This window comes from Pleurodeles waltl, chromosome 11 (genome assembly GCF_031143425.1).
Source record: "Pleurodeles waltl isolate 20211129_DDA chromosome 11, aPleWal1.hap1.20221129, whole genome shotgun sequence".
NCBI lineage: Eukaryota > Metazoa > Chordata > Amphibia > Caudata > Salamandridae > Pleurodeles > Pleurodeles waltl.
The window spans coordinates 322614536-322640685 of record NC_090450.1 but is presented as its reverse complement, the minus strand read 5'-3'; the positions used below and the strand labels follow the sequence as shown (position 1 = coordinate 322640685).

At 43.5% G+C, this 26150-nt stretch overlaps 1 protein-coding gene across 1 annotated transcript in view; it reads right to left on the bottom strand.

Annotated features, from left to right (window-relative positions):
- SLCO2A1 (solute carrier organic anion transporter family member 2A1) overlaps nucleotides 1-26150 on the bottom strand; it is a 403388-nt gene that overhangs the window by 132986 nt on the left and 244252 nt on the right. Inside the window, exons 4-5 of the mRNA XM_069213584.1 lie at nucleotides 22994-23221; nucleotides 22412-22510 (exon numbers count right to left, since the gene is read on the bottom strand). Coding sequence (XP_069069685.1) covers nucleotides 22412-22510; nucleotides 22994-23221 — 327 coding nt within the window. The remainder of the gene's footprint in view (nucleotides 1-22411; nucleotides 22511-22993; nucleotides 23222-26150) is intronic.

Genomic DNA, 26150 nt, shown 5'->3' with positions numbered 1-26150 from the left:
TGGGTTTGTAGGGGTGTGTTAAATAGTGGAGTGTGTAGGCGTGTCAAGTGTGTGGATTTGTGTCAGGTGTGGCATATTCAAAGAATCCAATGTGGTGTGGTGTAATGTGTGATGTGAGTTCAGACCGCTGTGGTTAGCACCGCCAATGGTTTTCCTCCATGGAAGAACTGCTGTTGTGATTTGTTGATCGCAATCTGATGGGAGGAGTTTTGTCGGGCTGGCGGTGCTGGTGGTGGGACCGCCTCTTTTCTGTCCTCCATTGTCCTGGTGGTTTGGGGATTTTCGCTGTTTTTTGGCGGACTTCACAGTGTGATTCCTAATATGGCGGTCGGATTACCGCCAACACGGTGGTTGGATTACAGCCAACATGGAGGTCTTTTGGTGGGCGCCACCAAGGCAGTCTTGCCAAAAGACAGACAAACTCGTAATGTCCCCCTAAGTATTGTACACCATGTAGAGCCTACTTTTTATAGATCTTGACATCTTTTTGTTGCTCTAATCAGGGATAGTGAATATTGAATTGCAATGGTAGTTTAGTTCAATTCACAATGGGAATAATTCCCCTCCTTTTTTTGGGACAAAGAAAATAGGTACTTCTGGCATGGACATATAGGGGGTCATTACAACCCTGGCGGATGGCGGAGAACCGGTGGTAAGGCCACCAACAGGCTAGCGGTCTTACCTTGGTGAATTATGACCATGGTGGTTACCGCCATGGTCATCCGCCGGTACTCCGTCCCGCCAGCCAGGGCGGAGACGACCGCCGGGCTGGAGACCTGGGTCTCCAGCCCAGTGGCCGTCAGTATACCGCCAGCAGTATTTGGACCCGGCTTACCGCCGTGGATTTCCAGCGGTTTCAACCGCCTTGAAATCCATGGCGGTAAGCACTATCAGTCCCAGGGAATTCCTTCCCTGGCACTGATAGGGGTCTCCCCCACCCCCCACCTCGACTCCCTCCCCTACACCCCCCACCACCCCTGTCACCCCCCAAAGGTGGCAGGGCCCCCCTTCCCACCCCGACCCCCAACATAACATTACTCACACACACCCGACACGCATGATTCGCTGGGCGGTGTTCTGTTGGCGTGGTGGTGGAGGTGGAGCAACCTCCACTTCCCCGCCGCCCGCAAGTATGGCTGTTGGCGGCTCTCCATCGGAATAACGACAGAGACAGCCAACAGTCATAATATGCCGAGCGGCAAACCGCCTGCACAGACGGTCTTCCGCACGGCGGTTCCTCGGCGGTCTTACAAACAGACCGCTGAGGTCGTAGTGACCCCCAAAGTCTCTTATAAACTCCTTTGTTAGATTATCCTCCAGATATTCTTTAAACAGCTGATCTACTTTAGGACATAGAGGGTAAATCCATCTATGCTGTATGTTGGCAGCAGGAACCAGATCTATGAATCAATCACAGGGTCAGTGTTGTGGTAATGTATTTCTTAATAAATACATCCAGATAATCCTGATAAGCAGCAGGATTATATATTTTTTCCTCTGTATGCTGTCTCATTATGTCGTGTTTTATCTCATGATTAGCATGGGGTAAGCAGTTATTTGTGTAGCAGGGAAGTATAAATAGCAGGGAAGTATAAATTGAAGGGAGTTCTTGTTCCCAATCAATCTGTGATTTATGTCTATGTAACTATGTAGTTCCCAATACACTAGTGAAATTAGGCTTCAGATCTAGACAAAAAAAATTGAAAGTAAGAAAGCAATTGTGCTCCTCAAAACACAGCATCTATAATTCAAACATGAATATGGATGGGCTCATGTGCACAAAGTGGTCTCCTTATTAGAGATTTCACAGATTATTTTGAGACAATTCCTAACATACAAGGAAAAACTCAATTGATTTGAGAGCCTACAGCGACTGTAGTGATACGTCCAGTCAACTCATGCCATCCCAATATGTCAGAGAGTCGTGCTGTAATGATGACACCCTTGTGGTAGACCCCCTGAAATTGCAAAAAGATTCACAAACTATTACATCCATCTCTTTTACCGACTGCCTGCCCAGTCTGAAACTAACTCACTTTCTAGACAGTATACCACCACCCTCACTAGCGAAAGAAGAGTCTGAATGTCTTGAACAACTGATTTCAGGGGATGATGTAGGAAAGGCAATTTCCCAATTTTCCTGTGGGAAAATGCCATGACCAATTAGCCTACCCACAGAATTATTCAAGAGCGTGCCTTCCACAGTGTCCTCTCAACTGGAGAACATCATAGCACTAGTAGCAGATCATACCACCAGATCTATGAGAAGTTCTCTAATCTGTCAAACGAGTGGAATACTGTGAATCTTATAGACTTGCCAAAATCCATACAAACAGGATACCACCCTGTGTCTAATCTCTGACTTACACCAAATCAGCCACACCAGCATAACATTTGATGTCTTTTTAATGTTTATCCTTTATTCACTCACATGAAGGAACCTCTAGCTTTACTATTGGCTGATTTCAAAAATAGCCTCTCTCTCAGAAACTGGACTTTGGCCCACAATTCAGGACTTATGTCCATCTGCTGTATGCTAAACCCACAGCTTAAATGTGGGCCAATAGATCTTGTCCTTCTTGTTCCTTGGGATACTAGATGGGGTGTCCTTGTTTCTCTTTACTCTTCTTGTGAAAACACTGGTTCATGCCACTAGAGCAGATGGTATTTTAAGGGGGGGGGGGGGCAAGTGAACAGGAAGGTTTTGAAATCAGATCTCTGTCTATGAAGATGACTTGCTTTCATATTTATGGCGCCAAATGATATTGGACCTGAGCGATTAGGCTTTTGTAGCTCACTCAAAGAACTTTGGGCTTTTTGGTCTACAAGCAAAATCTGTTCTCTACCCAATACAAGGCACAGTTGTGCTTTGGGACCAGATACTCAAGTTGTAGGTGACTGGCTTATGTACCTAGGGATTCAGGGAGCTGACTTGATTCACAGAGCTGATTCTGGAATGTTGACCCCCTCCTGCATTCACTACTGCAAGACCTGGAGTGATTGTTTTTATTTCCCATTAATCCAGTCATGGTGATAACAACCCACATTGCACTCCTTTTTATAAACTCTTAAAGCCCTGATGAGGGGGTTCTTGTGAGTGTAAGCCATTCCCAGTTCCTTCATCGCTGATGGTTTCATGTTCCTGTGGCACGTTGGACTGGGATTGGTTGACATCGACTTGCCCTACCATGCCTCACATCTCCAAGTAATTCATGAATGATCCTTTGGATCCCCATCCAAACTTGTTTATCAAAGTTAAATGTGGCACTGCATGTCTTCATTAAGTATATGGGGGCAAATGGCCTGTGGACCTCCCTGTGTCACCAAAGATGATGTTGATTCATAGAGGACCTTGTTGCATGCAATTGGATGCAGAGAAAAGCTGGTCAGGGAGGAACATTTATGGGTGATTACTGCCCAGCATCAAGGGGCTTCGCTGTCGGGTTTCTCTGGCTGGGACTTGATTGGCATCTTGCTGCTGGAGATGTACTTCCCCAGTCAGTCTTTAATTGTTTCACAGACCTTGAGGGGAGTTTGTAATCCATAAATTGTGGTATTTTCTATATCTCCAGCTGTTCCATGCCATTATGCCATATCTGAGGGATGGTAGCTGCATTGCAGATTTTACTCGCTATGGAATCCAGGCTAACAATAGAAGCATTGGGGGATTGAACAATATCCTGTATAAATCCTTGGTCAATAATTACCCTTATTCATTCCCCATACTTTGGGGGGCATGGTAGAGAGATGTTGGCCCTCAACGGAATAAGATTGGGAGATGCATTTATGGCACCTTGTTCAGTGGCTATTTCTACCAGATAAAGATTAATTCAATATAAATATCTCCACAAAGTGAATTATACAGAGGCTTGAACTTTTAAAATGGACATGACTCATCGTCTGCATGTCTCAGGTGAATATCTTCGCACCCTACTTCCCCTCTGTATGGGAATGTTGTGTCAGGAAAGTCATACAGGCACTGATGTGGTTTTGTGCTTGGCAACACCATCCACCTCAAAACTAACTGTGTTGGATATTTTCTGAAGAAGTAGAAGCCTGCAAAGGCACTTTTATACTCATCAGAGTTATACTCATCAGTGTGGCTTGTCATCAGTGATGTTATCAATTATGTCATAGAAATTGTTATCAGTGATGTTATTTGTGAGGTCATAAGCAGTGCTTGGTAAGGGTGAAAGGTCATAGGTACTTGAATTAACTATTAATGGTGAATTTCAGTTTTTTTTAAGTTTAAAGTTTTTTATTTTAAAGAAATGTTCACCTAAGTGTTACATCTCTTTCACCTTTTTGTCAGTGAATTTCTAGGGTTTTATCATTGTGAAATAAAGTTTAATTACTATACCTACCCATAATGTCACTTCAACCTTTGTTTTTTTCAATTAATTTCTAGGTTTTCTTTAACATAAAGTAAGATTTTATTACTATACCTAACTTTGCCAACCCCCAGATGAGCGCAGCCTTTGGCCATGCATGGAGAGAGGTTGGCCGCAAAGACTGACCTTCTGCCAGGTCCTGTGACCACAATCCCATGAGATTGTCATCTGTGGACGTGCCCAGCATGAGGTTAGCCGCAAGTCCTGGCCTGCAGCCTGGTCCCATGTATTGCCCTTGTGGGAGGTTGACCTACCACAGCGCTTGGCCTTTCACTGTGTGCAGAGTTGAATTGGCATCAAGGCTTATCCTACCCCAAGAGACACCAACCCTAATTTTGTTTCAAATTGTTTTTCAAACCTCCTAGACTCTTGTGACAGTAAAGGGGTCATGTGTATTCTGCAAGAATCAAATAGATTGCGTAAACCCCAAAACAATCCTCCCAGAAGGTCCAGGGGGTCAGGATACCCTTATCCTTCCTCTAATGTTTAAAAAATATATATTTTCAACATCAAAGTGTTGGAAATGGCCCTTCTGCAGGGTTATCCCCAGACTTTTTGCCTTCCTCCTTCTCTTTTTCTGACCTCATTTTTGCTGGTTTCTAGACTCTGCGCACTTTACCACTGCTAACCAGTGCTAAAGTGCATATGCTCTCTCCCTTTAAACATGGTAACATTGGATCATACCCAATTGGACTATGTACTTTACCTATAAGTCCCTAGTAATGTACACTGTGTGTGCCTAGGGCCTGTAGATTAAATGCTACTAGTGGGCCTGCAGCACTGGTTGTGCCATCCACTTAAGTAGCCCCATAACCTGGTCTAAGGCCTGCCATTGCAAGGCCTGTGTGTGCAGTTTCACTGTCACCCCGACTTGGCAGTTAAAAGTACTTGCCAAGCATAAACCTCTTCTTTCTCCACATATAAGTCACCTCTAATGTGTGCCCTAGGTAACCCCTAGAGAAGGGTGCTGTGTGGGTGAAAGGCAGGACATGTACCTGTGTAGTTTACATGTCCTAGTAGTGTACTGTGAGGCCTGCTCCCTTCATAGGCTAACATTGGGGCTTCCCTCATACAGTATTGAAGTGGTAGCTGCTGATCTGAAAGGAGTAGGAAGGTCATATTTAGCATGGCCAGAATGGTAATACCAAATCCTGCTGACTGGTGAAGTTGGACTTGATATTACTATTCTAGAAATGCCACTTTTAGAAAGTGAGCATTTCTTTGCACTTAAATCTTTCTGTGCCTTACAATCCACGTCTGGCTGGGCTTAGTTGACAGCTCCTTGTGCATTCACTCAGACACACCCCAAACACAGGGTACTCAGCCTCACTTGCATACATCTGCATTTTGAATGGGTCTTCCTGGGCTGGAAGGGTGGAGGGCCTGCTCTCACACAAAGGACTGCCACACCCCCTACTGGGACCCTGGCAGACAGGATTGAACTGAAAGGGGACCTGGTGCACTTCTTAGCCACTCTTTGAAGTCTCCCCCACTTCAAAGGCACATTTGGGTATAAAACAGGGCCTCTGCCCTACCTCATCAGACACTTGCTGGAGAAGAAACCTGAACCAGAGCCTACATCCTGCCAAGAAGAACTGCCTGGCTGCTCAAAGGACTCACCTGTCTGCTTTCTCCAAAGGACTGCTGCCTTGCTGTTGGCCTGCTGCCTTGCTGAACTCTTGTCTGGCTGTAAAAGTGCTCTCCAAGGGCTTGGATAGAGCTTGCCTCCTGTTCCCTGAAGTCTCAGGACCCAAAAGACTTCTCTTTTTCATTTGGACTCCTCGTGCGGCGAAAATTTCGACGCACAGCTTGTTCCGCAGTGCGAAAATCGCTGCACGCAAATCCAGAAAGACGCCGCTCGACGCGACGTCTGCGGTGCTACCGGAACTTTGACGCACGGCCTCGTCTGGACAACGCCGCCCGACTCGAGAAAGGAAATCTATGCAACGCCTGCCGTGAGGGAGAAGATTCCATGCACAGCCCACCAGTACGACGTGCAGCCGGAAAACAAGCCTAGGATTCCACGCACAGACCCCGGGACATCTGGTAATCCTGCGAACCACAGAAGGAGACTTCTGCGTGCCGGAAAACGACGCACGACTTCCCCGCGTAAAAAAGAACGACGCAAGATGTTCTTTATTCCTTATAAAACAGGATCACACCTTAACCGTCCACTTAAATCCTTGGTGTGGTACTCCTTCATATGAAAGAGATAGGATAGGATAGAGACAGGATGTTTGTTAACATGAAGGACAAAAAGGTAGTAAGACATTTGTTTAAAAAAGATAATAAAGCCAGAGCCTAGCTTATAATGTGTAAAAACATGCACAGAGAGCTTACCTTTCTATAAAGGCTAAAAGGTGGAACAAATAAACATGTGGCTTTAAATATGTCCTTTTTGTTTATCATTCTACGCCTAGAAAAACAGAGCACAAGAAGGAAAAGTCGCATTTTGTTTTCCTTTATTAAAGCCCAGCTTTAATTATATCCAGTGTCCTGCCTTTCTCCCTGGCTGCTGGTTATGCCAGCAAGTGATGTGACGTCAGAACTCAACTGTAGTAAGTTATTTCATTGACTTACCTGCAATTTAGTGGTTCTCGGTGTAATTGTATTGAAAGTTTACATGCAGTGTAGAGGCTCCTTGTGTATCCTAGGCAGTCGGGGCTCACTGCTTGACTTGCACTCTGTTGCTTACTTTATTGTCACTGTATACTGTATCAGCTTCAGCTAGTCCTTATTCTCCTGCCTCTTAGGCTGTCTAGCAGAAAGTACTTCCAACCCAGTCCTGGTCTTCTCTTGACCCTTCCATCGAGGTTTTAATGTTTCTCCTCCTGCTGCTCCCTCTTGGAGCCATGGCCACTTTCTTGATTTTGTGCACTGTGGACTAAGACCAGGCACTGCGGCCTTTTGCACTAGTTGTTATGTCGTAAGGATTGCCCAATTCCTTCTTTGTTGTTCCTGAGAGAGTTCAATTAAAGAGAGACTACATACAATATCTGACCTATTGTCATTATGTCTATGTTATGTGTATTGCTTTAAATAGTTGAACCATGTCAGTGGCTGCTTTTGATTCCAGAATGCTAGGAAGTTCTGGGATCAGCATTTGCTGCAGGAAATAAACAGCGTTAGATGAAAGTCTGTGCACTGGCGTTTAAACTGGAATACATTTGAGTATTTCTCTACAAGGACTGTGTATTATCATTACAAAATGGTGACAAAGCCGTCTCAAACACAAGGAGAACCATGCAGTGCGCCAACATTTTAACAACGTCTAATCAGTGGCGGCTGGTGGGATTTTAAAATGGAGGGGCGACTCTTGTATGCTTTTAACATGCGCTAGTGTTTCACTTAAGTGCATCCATTGTTATCACTATACTGAGAGGCATTTATTAACAGTTGTAATACATGCCTCACAATATAGTAATACAAACTACTGGGGTACTAAAGTGAAACACTCCAGGTGTTAAAAGCATACACAAGCTTTTAAGTATTATAGTTCAGGATGCACACATCCAGGACTAGCATATTTAAAAGTGCTCTTGTGTTTGCTATTAACATGCGGGTGTGTTTAACTTTAGTACATTTGTTCATATCTCTGTACTGACAGGTATTTCCTAAGTGTTTTAATAAATGTCTCTCAGTATATTGATCTAAACTGATGTACTGAAAAAACGACCCGCATGTTGAAAGTATATTGGAGGCTTTTAACACATTGAGAACTGGCATATTTAAACCTGCTCCCTTTGTGTGCTTTTGACATGCAGGAGTATTTCGCTTTAGTACATCCGTTAATATCACGATACTAAGAGGCAGTTATTAAAACTGTTAATAAATACCTCTAAGTATAGTGATATGAACGGATGTACTAAATAAAGTGAAACACTCCCGCAAGTTAAAAGCACAGAAAGGGAGCACTTTGGAGACCAAAACTTACATGCTCTAAACAGATACTTTGTGCATGCTAACGTATGTACAGTGTATCTGCTTACAGCATACCTGTGGTTCGAGGTCACAGTCTCATGACTCTGTGACCTCGAGTCACATGCCCTCAGTCCTTCACAGACTGCAAGCAATATCCTTTCCCAGCACGCCATGGGTGACGAGTTTTGGAAGGGTGTTGCATGCAGCCTGTGAAATGATTGACAGGCAGTGCCGGGAATGCAGGGCTTGTGCCCTAGACGACAGGGAGTGTTCAAATATGACGCTGATGGCGTCATGAATGGGAGGTCTCTTTAGACCCCCGAAAATTGCAGGCCAGGGCTACCACTAAGTCAGCCCTTAAGCTGTGTTGCACATGCTCACTAGAGCATGTGTCCCTCACAGTAATGCCTGGCTGCCTGACTCCCGTCTCAGCAATAACGAGAGGCAGCCAGACACCGAGGGCAGCACATGTCATGGGCTTAAAGGCCTGTTTTTTTAAATTACAAAACTACTTATGCACATAACTAGGACATTGACGTGGGCAGCGCCCTTGCATCCTCTGAGTTTAATGTTATAGTGGAAGGAGTCTCAGGACAGACAGTGAATGTCGAATAAGGCAAATGTGACAGGAGTTAAGTGTGCCCATGCAGATGAGTAAACGGGAAGCAGATTGGGAGCATACCATGTAATTCCGTATTTGCAAGACACTTACGGTGACTTCAAAGCGGCTGCCTGACAGCATTGTAAAACATTCATGCGGTGTTAGACATTCGGCTCATGACTGCACAAAAGGCATTTGTGGTGTGCGCATTGATTTATGGGAACGTAGAAGTGACATGAGGTGTAACGTAAATGCCATGTGCGCCGCTATCTTGGAATAATTTAAAATTTGAAAAAAGACTGATAAGCATTAGGACCATGGACCATTGGCATTTAAGCGGAACTGAATTAAAGGGCAACGGTGCAGTAGAGAGGTCAAGGGAGGGGCCGTGATTGCTGCAGAGTGCTGCTGTGAGTGCTGCAGCATGTAGGTGGTTGGGGCCGAGGTGCTGTGCTGGATAGTGCGGTGCCGCTTGAGAGCCACTTGGGAGCCTGTGAAAGAGACGCGCCTACGTATAACAATGCATGAGTCACCAGGGAAAGGGCACACAAAGCCAAATTCCCTTCAGAAAGAAGCGTGGAGCTCATAAGACACACGTTAGAAGGAAGGCCATTAGGGGTGGGCAAACAAGATGAAGGCACACATGTTGAGCAGGAAACAATCATTTTAGTGTCTGATGATGAACGAGACCAACAAACAGCCTCATAAGGTGGGATTCAGGCATTCAGATGAATGAAATGCCCCTAATTACGCAAGAGAGCAGAACGCTGCAAATTATTCCAAGAATGGTGAGTTCCATGATGCATAAAGTGCAGAAATAGGACATAAATAATCAGATGCTTTTTCAAGCATATTAACTTAAATGAAGAAGATGGTTTAGGCACGAGAGGTATGTTGTATGAGGAGTCTGATTGAGGGGCAAGGCAGGTATGGCACAGGTCAGATTATATTTTTGGCAGCCAGGGTCAGTTGTTTCTCAGGCTGGGTGTGACAGTTTTTCTACACTGGCCTTGTGGCGTGGGCAGTCAGCAGAGAAACAAAGGATGCCGGTGGGGGTTCAGGCACCCTCAGTATATCGACCTGAAGTGATTGTGAGACCTGAGTGACTTGCTTAACATTGAGGGAATCAATTGGAACAGAAGTTCAAGCGCCAAAACAGAAGTTTATAACGGAAGAGCCATCTACCAGCCAGAGCACTGAAAGTTTTAAACAAAGTTATGGTTTTGAGGATGAGGTTTTGGATTATGATGGAGGGGGTGAAGTGGAAGAGGGCCAAATTGTGCAAGAGAGGGACTGAAGGGAGAAGAGGGGGACAGGATGGCTTTAAATGGGGGCAAGAGTATTGGTGTCTTTTAGAAAAAGACGGCGAGGACGGTCCTACGCAATCGTAGAGGTGGACGAGAAGAGATGACAATCACTACGGCACACATACCTAGAAGTGAGAAGAGAGGAGATTTGTTTGAACGGAGGGAGGTTACTTAATGTGTTTCTAATTGGGTTGGCAATAGCCCAGTGGTGAAAAGAAAATTGGGTTTGAAATCTTGGGGAAAGGACAGGGGTATTTAGGCTGATGTTGAAGGTGATGGAAATGTTGGAAGTGACGTCACAAAGTCGGATGTGGAGGACACGGCTAAAGGTTCAGGTAAGTCGGTCTCTGAACCAACTAGTCAGACTCAGGTTAAAGCGGGTAAGTCGGTAAGCAAGTTAACTGGGGAAGCTTAAAGAACACAAAATTACGATACATGGGAGTGTTGATGCATTTGGGGGTGCATCTCAGTCAGAATATGAAAGAAAAGATTTGTAAGGGCAAATTTGTGGACATATTTAAACTACTTCACAGGGGTTCAGGCCAAGGAAGATTCAAGAGAGGAAGAGCGGGAATTTGCGCATAGCCTAAAGTACCTACCACTATAGAAAATTGGACTTCAGCTTTTCTGATACACGTGAGCGTTTATTGTGAACATTATCCAGAGAAGTGTGGTGATGTTTAAATACATGGACACTGTTCTTTGAGCTCAAATGCAATACAAGCCCTTTCAGGGCCGCCCCACCCAATATGGGGTGAGGAATGTTCCAAAAGGACAATTGCCTCAGAATGGAGCATTCTGGTCATTTAACAACGGATCGTGTACAAGGTAGCAATGCAAGTTCAGGTATGACTGTTCAAGTTGTGGAGGAAGGCATCCTGTTTTCCAGTGTTTTGGGAGATGCAGTGGGGATGGCAAGGCAACACAGGCAGAGGTGGAGATAGGAGCAGGGGCCACAAGCACCAAGTGGCGGGAAATGGGCCCTACACCTATTAAAGTGGAGATTCTGAAATATCAGCCTCAGGAGTCTGATGCTAAATGTTTGTTCTGGGGTTTTTCTGAAGGTTTTTGTTTGTGTTATCAGGGACCTAGAGTTCATAGATGGGCAAGAAATTTAAAGTCTGCTATGGAGCAACCAGAAGTGGTTCGAGCTAAGCTCAAAAAAAGAGCTCGAGTTGGGGAGAATTGTGTGTCCGTTTGATTATTGGCCGATTCCAAACTTGACCATTTCACCATTGGGTGTGGTGCCCAAAAAGCAACAGGGCGATTTTAGGTTAATACACCACTTTTCTTGGCCTTTAGGGGTGTCCATTAATGATTTCATTTCCCAGGAAGATTCACTAGTCCATTATGCGTCAGTTGATGAGGCAATTGCAATGATAAGAATTTGTGGTGTTGGTGAGGAAATGGCAAAGTCTGACATCCAGTCAGCTTTTAGACTTCTTCCGGTTCACCCAGAAGATTTACCTTTGTTGGGGTTATAGTTTGAGGATGCCATTTATGTTGATGGGATGTTGCCTATGGGTTGCTCAGTTTCATGTCCACTGTTTGAAACAATTCGGTCATTTTTGCAGTGGTTTTATCAATCACGGTGTTGTTGTAAGTATGTGGCACATTACTTGGATGATTTCTTTTTGGTTGGTCACGCCGGATCATGGGAATGCCAAGGAGCTTTGAAGTCTTTTCAGCATGCCATAGTTTGTCTTGGTGTTCTGTTAGCTCAGGAAAAAATGGAACGGCCTACAACTTGTATACATTTTTTGGGCATCGAGTTAGACTCTAACAAGATGGAGGTGCGTTTGCCAAGGAAGAAAGTGAGGACGCTCATTGCATTGTTGGAAGAATCAGTGAAGAAACCTAAATAGAATTGGGACAGGTGCAGGTTTTGCTTGGTCATTTGAACTTTGCCTGCAGGGTGGTGAGAGTAGGAAGGGCCTTTTGTAGAAGATTAGGTTTTGCACACAGTGGGGCAGTATTACCTCACCATCGTGTGAAGCTACGTGCCAGTGTGAAGGCAGATTTGAAAATGTGGCTTTCTTTTTGCAAGATTTCAAAGGGGTGACTTTGTTTTGTGACGATGATGACTGGTTCTGGCAGGCTCAATGTTTTTCTGATGCTTCAGATGCACATGGCTTTGATTTATTCTGGGAAGGTCATTGGGCTGCTGAAAACTGGCCAGATTCTTGGAAAGTAGCCTGGCATAGCATTGCCTTTTTGGAATTTTTTCCTTTGGTGGTGGCTTTTTCGTTATGGGGAGCAGACACTGGCTAACAGGAAGGTTGTATTCAATGTGGATAACCAGACAGTTGTCAATTTGGTGAATTTCCAGAAGGCAAAGGATGAGAAGGTGCTGAGGTTGTTGTGGGTGTTTTTTACTGAACTGTTTGAAGTGTAATATATTGTTTAAAACTAGGTATGTTCTGGGAGTAAATAATGATATCACTGATGAGCTATCTCATTCACAGTGCCAGAGATTCCATGGGATCGCACTGGGAGCAGATGTGCAGAAGACAGCAGGCCCCTGGGACTTGTGGGAGCTAGGAATGTGAGGATTTTAGAGTTAATTCAGCAGTCCATGGCTCTGTCTACCCGCAAAAGTTATGATCAGGCTTGGTCAGAATTTATACACTCAGGTGCAGTCAGACGGGTGTTTTTGGCCAAGGGTTTACATAGAAAGGAGGGAGGATGCTGTTCGCTGCATTATGAAGCAGATTGAGTCAGGATTTTAGGCAGTAACCATATGGGTAAGATGTCAGGTATTTCTTTTTTCATGAGTATTTTTAGGGATATGATCCAATGGAAGGTAAGATTTGCAGAAAAATTGTTCCAGGCTGGGCTGGGGAAGGGGGAGCAAGGATTGATCGGATGCACCCGGTAACTGTCCAGTTGCTGCAGGATATCATTTTAGTTCTAAAGGAAATCTGTTTTTCACCATGGAAGGTGGTTTTAATGTCACTGTGCATGTGATGGTTGTACCATCGGGCTTTTAGATTTTCTGAGCTTTTAGGAGTACAAGGTTAAGGCAGGTCTTCTAAGCTCTAATGTGCGTATGAGATCGGTTGTTACTTATATGTGGTTGGAAACATTAAAAAATGATCAGTTGGGGTGTGGCATGATGTTATTATGAAATAATCGTATCCCCCTGCTTGTCCAATATATTGTTGTGTTTCTTTTAGGAGAATTTTGCTGAAGGATTCCAGGTTTGTATTTATTCACCAGGACAGTTCATTCTAAAAGCCTTTCCAGTTAGTTTTGGTTTTGAAAAAAACAATTGTTATATGGGGATGACACCACAATCTTATGGAACTCATTCTTTTCGAACTGGGGATGCTACAGAAGCTAAAAGATTGGGGAAATCTGACGGTGCAATCATGAAACTGGGCCGCTGGAGGTCACATTGTTTTAGGCGTTACGTTAGGTCAAGCCCTACTAAACGTTGTTAGATTGCAGGTTGGTATAATTTTCTCATGGGCTAATTGTGTGTTTTAACTTTCTAGGTTGTGTTGCTGGCCCAGACAGATCAGGTTTTTCAGTTTGGATAGTGGGGCATTCCTTCGTTCGTTGGGCAGAGAAGCATGCTGCATCGAGACATTTTGGTCGTCAATTGGGATTGGATGGGGCCAGAATAAAGATTTGCTGGGTGGGGAAAAGTGGTATGAGATGGGGTGAATTGTTAAGTGTTTTCTCTAAAGGGTTGGAGCAAAGGGTTTTGTCCGGCTTTGTTGGTATTACACTTAGGGGAGAATGATTTAATGGCTTTATCATGTGTTGGTCTTTTGAAGGCCATGAAGTTAGATTTATTGAGGATAAAAGAGAAGTGGGCAGGGACACATTGTATGGATGGAGTTTAGTGCCAAGGCGGGTTTGGAGAGGTGCGAGGACTTTCATGGGGATTGAAAAGCAACATAAGAAGATAAATAGGGAGTTGAGGGGCTTTTGTCATGTTCAAGGGATTTCTGTTTTGAAGCATGAGGAGACTGTTCATGTGGATGTAGCTTTGTTTAGGCAGTACAGGGTTCATTTATCCTTTAAGGGTAATGAACATTACTTGTTAGAACTCCGGATTCAGATTGCAGATCTTTTAGGAGAAAATTTGTGGGATCGTGATTGAAACGACCTTTTGTGTGGGGCAGGAAAACGCCGTAGGGTTTTCCCGGGGGGTGGGTTTTAGAGGCATTCTCTGGGGGGGAAGGGGTACGGATGTACAAATATGTGAGGTCAGGGATTTTTGAGAAGGAACAAATGAGAGGGAACGGTAAATACATAAGGTGGACTGCAGGACAGATGGGTACTGGATTGGTCGGGTCAAGATAGGGATGTGACTGGGGCATTGATGAGAGGTACGTTTATTAGAGGGTGGGGGTGAGTTGGGTTAGTTTTGTAAGGCTTAATGCCAAGGTTACTGTTTTTTGTCAGACCTGTTACATTAAAGCAGCCTTTTATCCCTATATTTTGGTGAGCTGTGGTTTTGTACGCCATTTCGCCCAAATGGTCTGAATGGAAACCACACTTTCTCAACTATATTTATATGATAGATGAAGAAGGGAAGATGTCAGCAGAGGAGAAGAAGAGGATATGTTTACATTCTGTTGGTCCAGAGGGATTGAAAGTGTATGAACATATGATTAAAGATATGGGTGGGGAGGTGATGGGAATGGTTTTGATAAGGCTATAAGTGATTTTGATCATTATTTTGCACGTGATATGTGTATGGGTATAATGAGACACAATTTTTCTCAGAGGAAAAGGAACCTAACAAACCAATTGATGAGTACAGAACGGCTACCTGAATATTGCACTAGATTGCAAGTTTGGAGTGATACAAGAAGAATGAGTAGGAGAGCAAGTAGTAATGAATGGTAGAGATCCAGCAGTCCAGGAGATATTATTGGTAAATAGGGATGCAGATTTTAGCCATAGTTAGAAAGGCAGAATTGTCGAGTAGAAGAGCGTAGGCCCTCAAATCCAGTGTTAATGAAAAACAGGTGGAGACGGTTAGCAAATTTGAGAACAGGATAGTCAAAAAGGTACCAAAGTTCATAAGAGTGAATCTAAAAGTGAATCTAGGACTGAATCTAGAACACTAGGCAAAAACGGAGAAGGTGTTAAAAGTGTGACAGTAGTATGTATTTAGTGTACAGTAAAACATGTACAGCGTTGAACCAAAAGTGCACCACATGTGGAATATTTGGGCACTTCTCGAAAGTATGTAAAAGAAAAAATAACAAGGTGAAGTATGTAGAGGATAAAAGTTAATGCGAAGAGGAAACAGTGCAGATAATAATGTCAAAGATGATTTTGGGTCTTTCATCTTGAATATTGTTGACCAAAATTAACTCTACATTAGAAAAACCAGACATAAGACCACAAGCATATTCGGGTGAAACAATAGATTTACTGGGATATAGATCCCTGATTTTTAGGTTCAAAAACAAGAAACCACAGAGAGTTATTTATGGCAAAAAAGAGCCCTCATTTTTAGGGGGGTATGATCAAGGAAATATACACATAACACTTAAGCCTAACAGCTCAGAACCTTTAATTGTTATTGATGAGCAAGAGATTGTTGTAAAAAGCATATTGGAGACATTTCCTGATATATTCAATGAAAAGATTTGAAGGGTAGGAGGCCCCAGGCTGGTTACACGGTGCATACCCATGTGAGGGCTGCGCCAGGAGGGTTCTCGGCATCCGTAGCCCGAGAACTGCGCTTAGGGAGCCTGGTGCAGAAGGAACTATGCAGATTGGGTATTGACCTGGAGTAGGCCTCATGGGATGGGTGTACACAGCTGAGAGATAGTCAGTGTGCTTACTGTCTTTTTTTACTGTAGGGACACTCCAGTACGTCAACATCGGTGTGCTTACTGTCTTTTCACTCTAGGGACACTCCATTAAATTTAAATGGGAAAGAGTGGCCTAGGGCATAACTCAGGTCCCCTAGGGCTCACTGAGACCAGAGTCACAAAAATGTACACTGTAACCTGTATGAAAAATAATGATGCAGTAGGTTATAAAAGCATAGTTGTACAACTTATGGGCATCTTTCTCTGACTCAGCTCAGGACTAGGGTCAATTACTGCTCGATGCAGCTGCCTGAGTAGGACCTTGCATCAATCAGCCAGTTGTCAGCCCCAGCCAAGAAAAGGGCGGAGAAGCCCTGAAAGGAATTTTTGGAAGGAGGGGCTGAGTTTCAGAGCACATGTGGCTCTAGCTCCTTGACAACGCCATTTTGAGCTATCCCAGAACACTGTGCAGGAAGGAGCAGACAGGGGCAAGGAAGTGATGTGGCACATCTGGATTGGCCAGAGGTGCAGGCTTGCTGGACACTTCCACCCCCCCATTAAAAGGTCCTGCACAGGGGAGAGCTCTCTCTCTTGGCTGTGCTTCACTGCTGAACACTGAGACTGCAGTTAGGCGTCATGGACATCTGGAAAGAAGAACCCCCTGAATGCCCCCTGGGGCAGGGACTCTGCCCCTGAAGGACTTCAGGCCCCCTTACTCCCCCTGAGGACTAGTTGGAGGAAAGGCTGGGCAAGCGCAAGGGGAGTTCATTGCCCAGATGAAAAGGAGGACCCACAGAAGGAAGGCTGGTGCAGGGAGTTAGTGGGACAGGATCCCTATGACTCGGGATGCTTGTAGGCCAGGAGGCCTAACGAAAGGGCTCCTGGTGTCATGGGCCCATCACCAGGAGCAAAACAACACCAGAACTATCAAAATTGGCCCTCGGGCCCGAGATATCCCAAGGAGAAGGACTGTGACCTTTGAACTCTTTCAGAGCAAGCAGCAAAGCACGTGGGACTCCGCTGCTGCTCCGGTCGATGCCCCCAGGGTGGGCTAGGGCCCAGGGGCTGCCCTCAAAATGAAGTAAAGCTGGGGGCTGCCATAGCGACCCCGGTGAAGAGGAGATAGGAGGGCCCCACAGGGAAGAAAGGTGGGGAGCTCCATGGCACTCCTCATGACAATGGCCGAAGGGGGCCCCAGACCCCATCAAGGGGCCCCACCAAGAAGAATAGTCAGGGGATGCTGTCACGTCCCCTGTGATGATGGCTGCTGGCTGAGGGAGTGCCGGCGGCCGAAGACCAATGGAAAATGGAGCTGGTGACCCGGACCCCATCCCAGGGCCCCACGAGGAAGAGAAAGTCGGGGTGCCATCCCACACTTGTGATAAGTAGCCAAAGGGGCCCCGGACCCCAACCCAGAGCCCCACAAAGAGGCTGAAGGTGGGGAGCGCCATTGTGCTACCCGTAATTATGAGGAGGGGCCTTGGACCCCCTCCCAGGGCCTTGAGGTAGCAGGAGAGGAGGGGGAGTGCCGTCTCATTCCCATAGGTGGTCTCGACGGCCACCGCAGCAGCACTTGCTGCCTGCAGGAGCATGCAGACACCCAGAGAAGGGCCGGCATCCTAAGCAGCCCCTGGAGGTTTTGGCAGTGCATGGAGCTGGCGAAAGCAGCCAGGGGAGGGCTCCCCGAACCGCTCACCAACATTACTCAACTGACTGGGGTGTCCAGGTGGGACCGGCACCCCCCAATCATGAGGGCAACCACGGGTGGGCTCCCCGCTCTGCCCTACACCAAAAGAGGCAGGATGACGGGTGTGTCGGGGTGGGACCGGATGCCCCCTCAACCATGAAGGCAGCCAAGGGTGGGTTCCCCGCGCTGCCCTCCACCAAAGACACCAGGAAATGCGGCACCAGGCCGCAAGAAGAGAAACACAACAAAAGAAACTCGAAGCAGCTCTCCCCGGCACAACGGGAGAGCCGTCATTCGGTATGTATAAGTTCCATAAGGCCTCGCGAGGCCCAAGTCTTTCTGAGCTGTGTGCTCAGCTTTTGGTGGCCCCAGGAAGATGGGCCCATTGCAAGAGGAAGCTGCAGGATCAACGCAGCGTCCCCCCAAGGCAACCGTTGTGTCCCCACCCTAGGCTGGGGGGGACAAAGGACTCATAACCCCTCAAGGGTTTCAATGTATTGTAAAGCACAAGCATCTCAGAACTTTTGTTCTTTGCTTTTGAGACTGCACCCTCTAGGGGGTGTAAAATGGTATTACACCAGGTTAATCAAGGGTTTGGCGTTACACCAGGTTTATTAAGAATAACCAAGAAGTAATCAAACTAATCTAAAAGTAGTCCAAAAGCAATCTTAACCTTTGAAGTATGTAAACATGCCTCTATATGTTCCTTCTTAAAGCTGATTTGTGTAATGAGATTGATAACCACTTTCTCACACAGTAGGTGTACTTATTTGCCAGATTTTGGTGCTGTCACTCTACAGTCAAATGTTGCATTGGGATACCAGGGATTGTTTTGCCTTGTGGGTTGTTGGATTATATTTCCCCTCAGGGGAGACATGAGAGATTACACAATGGCATCCAAGAGTAATTCCATCAATTTGTATATATTTGTAAATAGTTGCATAGTATTGAGTAGTGTGTGTGCAGTAAATGTACTTTTACTTTATCAAAAGAAAAAGCACAGACTGGACAATCATTTATTGAGTGTCATGCTTGTGTGCTCGTGAATGGGGATTACTAGCCCACACCACCTCCCTTAAGTAAGCCTTGGACTGCTATGCAACATTACACTGTGATAATCAAGCGCTACAATGGGGTGTTTGGTTCCCAGTGGTGGTCATGTGGGGTACCCATTACTTGTGCAGGCCACCCAACTAATGACCCACCTTCCAACCCTTGTCCTAAGGGACATAAAGCAAGAAATATTTTAATTGTCATCAGGGAGGAGGTTGAAAGAGAATTGCAAAGGTTGGTGGAGGCAGAGATAATAGAGTCGGTAGAGTCATCAGATTGTATTGCTCCTATTGTGGTAGCATGGCGTAGCAATTGAAAAATCTGTTTATGTGTGGACTTATGCCATCTCAACAAAATTATCTTCCCTGCCAGATTTTCATTACCAAAAATAACATAGATATTTGCTCTGGTAAAAGATGCCACTTGATTTTTGACCATTGACCTACAAGCCACATTCCATCAGGTGTTGTTGCATGAGGATAGTAAGGCAGTCACAGAATTCATTACACCTATGAGTTGCTACAGTATAGGAGAATGCCATTTCGCTTGATCTCGGCAGCAGATGTTTTTCAGCGTTTGGTGCACCATTTGTTTGGAAATTTGTCGAACATAAAATGCTTCCAAGATGATATCTTGATTTATGGTAAAGACAAGAAAAAGCATAATGAAGTGCTAGGAAAAGTGTTAACAGTTTTGAGTGAGAAAGGTTTGACAGTTGAATATTAAAAATGCAGATTTGCTATTGAATCTGTAACATACTGGGGTCACGTGTTGAGCTGAAAATGTGTAAATCCCAAACCTGAGTTGGTTGAGGCTATTCAGGAAGCCCCTGCACCAACTAACTAGGAAGAGGTGAGATCATTTTTAGATTCAGTGGAATATTATTCAAAGTATGTGGAAAATTGTGCAGTTAAAGTGGTCAATATTAGACAGCTTTTAAATACGTTATGTACATTTGAATGCAATGAGGAGTGTCAAAGAGAATTTGATGGTATTAAGAGAAATATAGTGACTGCTCCTGTCTTAAGTAACTTTAAATTAAACCTAAATTATTGAGTGTGGTCACCAGGGACCTAAGCTCCATGGGGATGGGTGCAATACTATCCCAAGAGATGGTAGAGGGCAAGGAAATAATAATTGCATATGCCTCCAGGGCATTTTCTCCTACTGAGGAAAAATTCTCAGTGATAGAGAGCCTCTTGCATGTGTCTGGACTTTAGAACGGTTCAGATCCTTTGTATCGGAAAGTTGTGTATACTCAAAGTGATCATTACCCATTGTAAAATTGCTTACTGCAGAGGTAATGTACAGGGCATCTGCATGTATTGCCTGGATGTCAATGCGCTTGCAATATTTTGTATTCAAGATAATGTATGTGTCAGGAAAGAAAAATGTGACAGCCCATTTTCTGTCAAAAATGCCTCTACAGATCAGGGAAGATTTGAATGATGAACAGAAACATTTCCATTCTGCCTTTATTCATGAGGAAGGTATCCCTGTTATTGGGAAAAAGACGTGGAAGGAAGAGTATGAGAAGGATGGTATTTTGCAGGAGGTTATGCAGTTGATAATAAATGGATGGCCAAAGAAAATAACTTTTAATTTTGAGTTTAAGAATTTCTGGGAAATAAGAAATCAATCTTCTTTAACGTAACAAAGACTTATGAAGGGGTAGAGTTATTCCTCCAGTTTTTTTTAAAGACAATCTGTTACCAAACAATGTCATGAGGGTTATGGAGGCATAGTCAGGACAAAGTACCATCTAAAGAAATTTTACTGGTGGCCTGGAGTGGACGTATTTGTTGATTTTCAAATGGCCAGTGGTAAAAATTGTGGGTAGAGATGATACTGAGGAGGTATTGGAATTTATGGATAATGTGAAGGGTTACTTGTGTATGTAATAACAGATAATGGTTTGCATTTTATTTCCAACAAGGCTAAGATTTATTTTGATAGAGTGGATATCAAACATTGCACTACATCATTGTATAATTCCAGTGAGGATGGCATGATTGAGAGGTTCAACAGAGTTCTCAAGGGGGCAATCCAGCAGGCATTGAGAAACAATGAAGATTGGGTTCTACATAATCATAAGACTATATGGACATATAGAACCGCAGTTAATGAAATGACTGGTTGTCCTCCTTTTGTGATCATGAGGGGTAGAGAACCAAGGACAAAAACAAACCCGGAATTGTTGGTTGATTCACATTTTAGCAAGATTGTTATTGAGGAATTGCAGAAAAGAATTTGAGATACCCATAGTACGTATGAGGAAATGTATTATTGTGAGAGGAGCTCTGTAAAGGAACTGCAAGTAAAAACTGGAATGCTTCTTAAAGATAAGAAATATTGGAAGTTAAGAAAAGGTGAAGGTCAATTTTCAGAACTGTTTGCAAGTGGTTAAAGTTTTGAGAAATGCAATGTTGCTAAATAATGGTAAGGTTTGGAATTTGAAGAGAATTGCTGTTCTAAAGGGAGAAAGGAGGTTGTATATTACTGACTTGTCAAGAGGTGAGGATGAAGAATCAAGACAAGGTGCATTTCATGGTGGTAATGAGGAGAATTTAGGTGAGAAGGAAACGGAAGAGTTAAGTGGCAAGGAGGGTTCTGAAAAAAGGGACAGATTGGCATTAGAAAGGGAGAAACGTAATGATAGTGGAAAGACTAGCTGTGGAGCCGGTGATGTTGGTTCAAACAATAACAATCACAATGTTGATGATAATGATCTGGATCTAGGCACTAGAGGTTCATAAATGAACGGAAATGGGAAAAGGAGGAGAAAACCTAAATGGATGTCACATTTTGTGTGTGAAGAAGAGGATGATGTAAGAGATGAGTAGGTAAAGTGTATAAAGGAGAGGGTGGTGATGTAATTTATTTATTTTACAGATATAGCTATAAGTTTTTACCTTTGTAATTAGTTTATTTTACAGGTATAGCTTTCAGTTTTTAACTTTGTTAAGTTTTACATTTTTTGTTTTATGATTGAATTTATTTTTTGATTAGCAGGGGAAGCTGTGTTATGTAAATTGCTTTAAATAGTAGAAACTAGTAAGCGGGTGCTTCTGATTCCAGAATGCTAAGAGGTTCTGGGATCAACAGCTGCTGCTAGGAAATGACAAGTTTTGAATGAAGGTCTGCGCACTGGGGTTTAAACTTGAATAAACTTGAGTATTTAACTACAAAGGTGGCGCATTATCAATACAGTCTCAGAATTCTATACTTGCTTGGGAAATCCCTATTTTGCAATAAGCATTTCAAATTATAGGCCTTGTTTTGGAGATTGTATTTTGATACTGTATTTTAGATTAAAACTCATCTTCTCATCACACATCATTTTTGGGGATAGAGTAATCTCTTTTCCCATACTACAGTTCATCTCTCCATTCTTCATACTCGCATATATTTGTTGTCCATTTCCAGAAGTTCTTGTACGGTTTAGTTAGTGATACAAGGTTTTTACAGTTTTTTCCAGCTTTTCGTTCTCTACATTTTTTAAACAAGCATTTCATTGTTATGTTCTTATGGCATCTGAATGTGACTAATAACTGTCAATCTCTCACAGTACTGTAAGAAAGATGACAATCGTTGCACTGTGTCTTGCCTGTACACAACGGAGAGTATATGCACTCACACTTATGGGTAAAGTACATAAATAGGCTCACCAATATCAACTCTTCCAATATCCACGAATATTCGCAGAACCGCTGACCCCATGAGGTAACCAACTGCTGGTCCAAAAACAGAAACAGAGAAAAGGATTGCTGCAAAGAAAGAGAAAAAGTGAATACTGGGGAGAACGAAAAGTGTGAGGTGTATGAGTGAAAGCGAAAGAGAGGTTATTTCAAAAAGTGGGATTTTTTTATTACTATTTGATATATCCTGAAATGTTACTGGATTGTAGAGAAGTGGAGAAGAGCTTATGGTTTAGTTCTTTCCTGGAGTGCAGGAGCTAAGAGAATGTTGACAGCACGTAGGTGTTTTTTTCCAGAAAAAGGGAACTATGAGGGCCCGATCCAGGATTGCACTAGTGTGAGGCTAGTAGATGGAAGTGCAAGTGACTGAAAGGGTGTGAAAGAGAGGGTTAGAGAAAGAGGAGATGGGATTGGTATGAAAGAGGTGAATATTGAGAGAAAGAAGATAGAAGGACATTGAGAGTGATTGTGAAAAAGGTACATTGAAAGAGACTGTGGAAAAGGCAATTAGTGGGGAAGTCAGTGGCAACACTCTTCCTCTCAGGTACTTACCTATGTAGAGAGGTGAGTTGTTGGGTTCAGCAAAGTCATCCACATAGGAGATTCCAAAGGGCTGGATGGGCACTGTTCCAATGCCAGCTAACAATTGGGCAATGACCATAAGTGCCCACATTGTTGTGGACTCCAGCTGGGGTTTCTGGGCAGAGAGGGTGCCAAACCCACAGTACGTTGATCTGTTCATCGAGAGGCAGAGCTCTGCACCAGCCAGACTGCTGTTACCTGCCAATGAAGTGTCAGAAAATCAACCAAAGAACAAGAGCGACAAACAGAGTCCCGCCGGAACTTGCCAAACACTCAGATTTCTACCAACTCTATGCTTGAATAGAAAACTTTTAAATTCCTCATTATATAAATGATAAATTGAAGTCACAAATCTCTTTAGCGGCAGTGAATCCTCAGAAGAGGTTTTAGGCCTCCTTTGTTTCAACATTCTTTACAATGTGTTCTGCAACCCGCATAGATCAATTGAAAGAAGGTATGGAGAAAATTACAAAAATCCATTAGGTGGAATCATTATTCTAAATGGTCTCCATGCAGTGCCATTTCCAGAGGATCATTGTTTATAAAGATCTGTTTATCTTCTAGGGGATCCCGCAAACCCTAATCTCTCATCCTTCTGAGAGGATGGTAATGGATAATCCATCTTTATGGTAAGCATCCATATTTTTCCTCTGTTGGGGTAAGTGAGCTGGCTTTTTATCAAGCACACACTATGATTTAACATGACTTTTAAAGATCTTTAACTGACAACCAAGGGCCAAACGTTTGCATAAAAAGGGGAGCAGGATAGTGATTTATTTTCTTAGGATTTCATGCAGGCCTATTCGTGAACTGCATTTTTTAGCATGTTTAGTAGTACTACATTAGTACTAGCTTAAGCACTACTAAATGGTATTCACTAACCTAGATATGTCATATTTCTAAATGTGGGAGGGTTGGAAAATTAGGAATATTTATATTTACAGATAAATGAGAGGGATTACAAAGCAGTGAGGAGTGGTTAACGAAGAAGTAGTGAAGGGGTAGTGAGCTGTTTAGGAAAGGAAATGCATCCACCCACAAAAAAGTAAGTCTTTTGCTGTTCAGAAACTGCACATCTATAGTTACTACAATCAAAAAAGACCCAAAACAGCTGTAGATATACTTCAGCTCAGAGCTGTAGTGAATCCAGCACCACACATGGCCAACCACTGGTAGTGTAATATCCTCTCATAAGAAACAATGACAAAGGGACTTAAAATAGAACCCCATAGGGAATTTTAAAATAAACTATAAATGCATTGAACTTAATGTTAACAAATTATATATAACTAATATTTAAATACTAATTTAGTACAAAATATCCTAATAACCTCCTTTAAATTTAAACACTAGTGTACGTTTTTTTAGAAAAATAATTAAATTAAGTCAAACAACTGATTACATAACTTTTAATGAATAATTATAATTTGTATACATTAGGTGAGATGTATTTTTTAACATCTTAAGAAAATAACTTTAATGTAATTAAATAAACTACAGATAATTAAACATTTATTTAATTTGGTAACTTTTTTGTTTTGTTGTACATTTAATATAAATATTAATATTTTAAATATCTTCACTTTTTTATTTTAAGATTAATAAACATTTAAACTTGTCCCTGTACTTTACCATAGGGAGAGCTCCACCTCGATGGCGGAGATCTCTGCCAATGTGGAAAAGTGAAAGAACTAGAAGTTCCATTCAACTGTTTTATTACATTTTATCAAGTTATATGAGCAGTGACTTGATTAAGTTAACTGTTAGGTGGTTGGATACATCTAGAGAGAAAATGGATCTACAGGAGATTATGTAAGCATTTAATGAATCTTACGCACACTGTAAAACTTCATGTATGCTGTGTTATACATTGGAGAAGATGTTTAAATGGTGGAATGGGAAAGGGAGCCCTTGCTGCTGTCTTTTAAGTCTTGACATAATACATATGTATGTCAAGTGCCCTCTGCTTAAAATTTTTTGTTAAAATGTACGAGCTGGCTATTAGATAAATCCCAGTTTGATTTTGAACTCATTGCAGTTAATCCTATGTTGGGAACTAAAATTGTCAGGTTTTGTAATCCTCGTGACGGAAGCTACGGAAGCGGAAGGAGCTGAAGGGGCGGAGCATGCAGCAGAGCTGAGCTAGCAGCCCGGGGGCACGGGTGCACGGACACCTAAACGACTGCCGACTGCTGTGAATCAAGGCTCAAGGATTGCTGAAGCCTTGAATTGGCCCCCTACTCCCATCCACTCCGGGGGTGGAGGTGGAGTAGTCCTAGGGGTGACCCGGACCTGGAGGATCTGGAGGTGACTCGGCCCCACTGAGACCTGATGGCATACTTGCGTCCGGCCCGTTTTCCCTGCACAGTTGCTTCACACTTCACTCCTCTTACCTACACCTCTCGCCTAAGCCCATACCAGTGGAGATGCTGGAGAGGACTTTGGCGGGGTATTTTGTGGATGCTGTGACACTACCAGGAGGTTAGAAGGGGCTGATAAGAAAAAACAGCGGTGAAAGCATGAAGCAAAAAGGCAAATAAAGTCATTGGGAGTGGCGGGTTGGTGACCTGAGGAGCAAGATGACGGAACAGTACTGTAGTACTTCTGTAGAAATATTGGAGAGTGGAGAGTGGAGAGGCGGGAGTTTAGGATTATTCTCACTAAATAATAACTTTCAGCAACCTAGCCCCCATGCTACCGCCTTATTGACAATTTTTGTCTGACGCTCCATGTGTCTTACATGTCCTTTAGATCATACTGTTTTAGCCTGGAGCTCCTTACTCTGGCATACAAAATTTAGCAAATTGAGAAGTAAGGTGCTGAACAAGAGCTAATAAAGCTGATAAAGAGTCTGAGAGAACTGAAAACAGGGGTTGAGAAGGAAAAAGCTCAGAGTTGTGGACCCCTGAGGTGGAGCGAAGCGGCTAGCATTAGGCCAGTGCGGCCTGTTCTTCCTGGATGGGGCCACCCTTCTCAGTTTCGGAATGTTTGTTCTTCCGGAAAAGATTAAAACCTGTATTGTTCTTCTCATTATATATCTATTTGTTGGCTAATTCCTTATGAGAGTCTATCTCCTGGATATGATGGCCAAACTTATTTGAATGGGTCGATCTTTCCTTAACTGGGC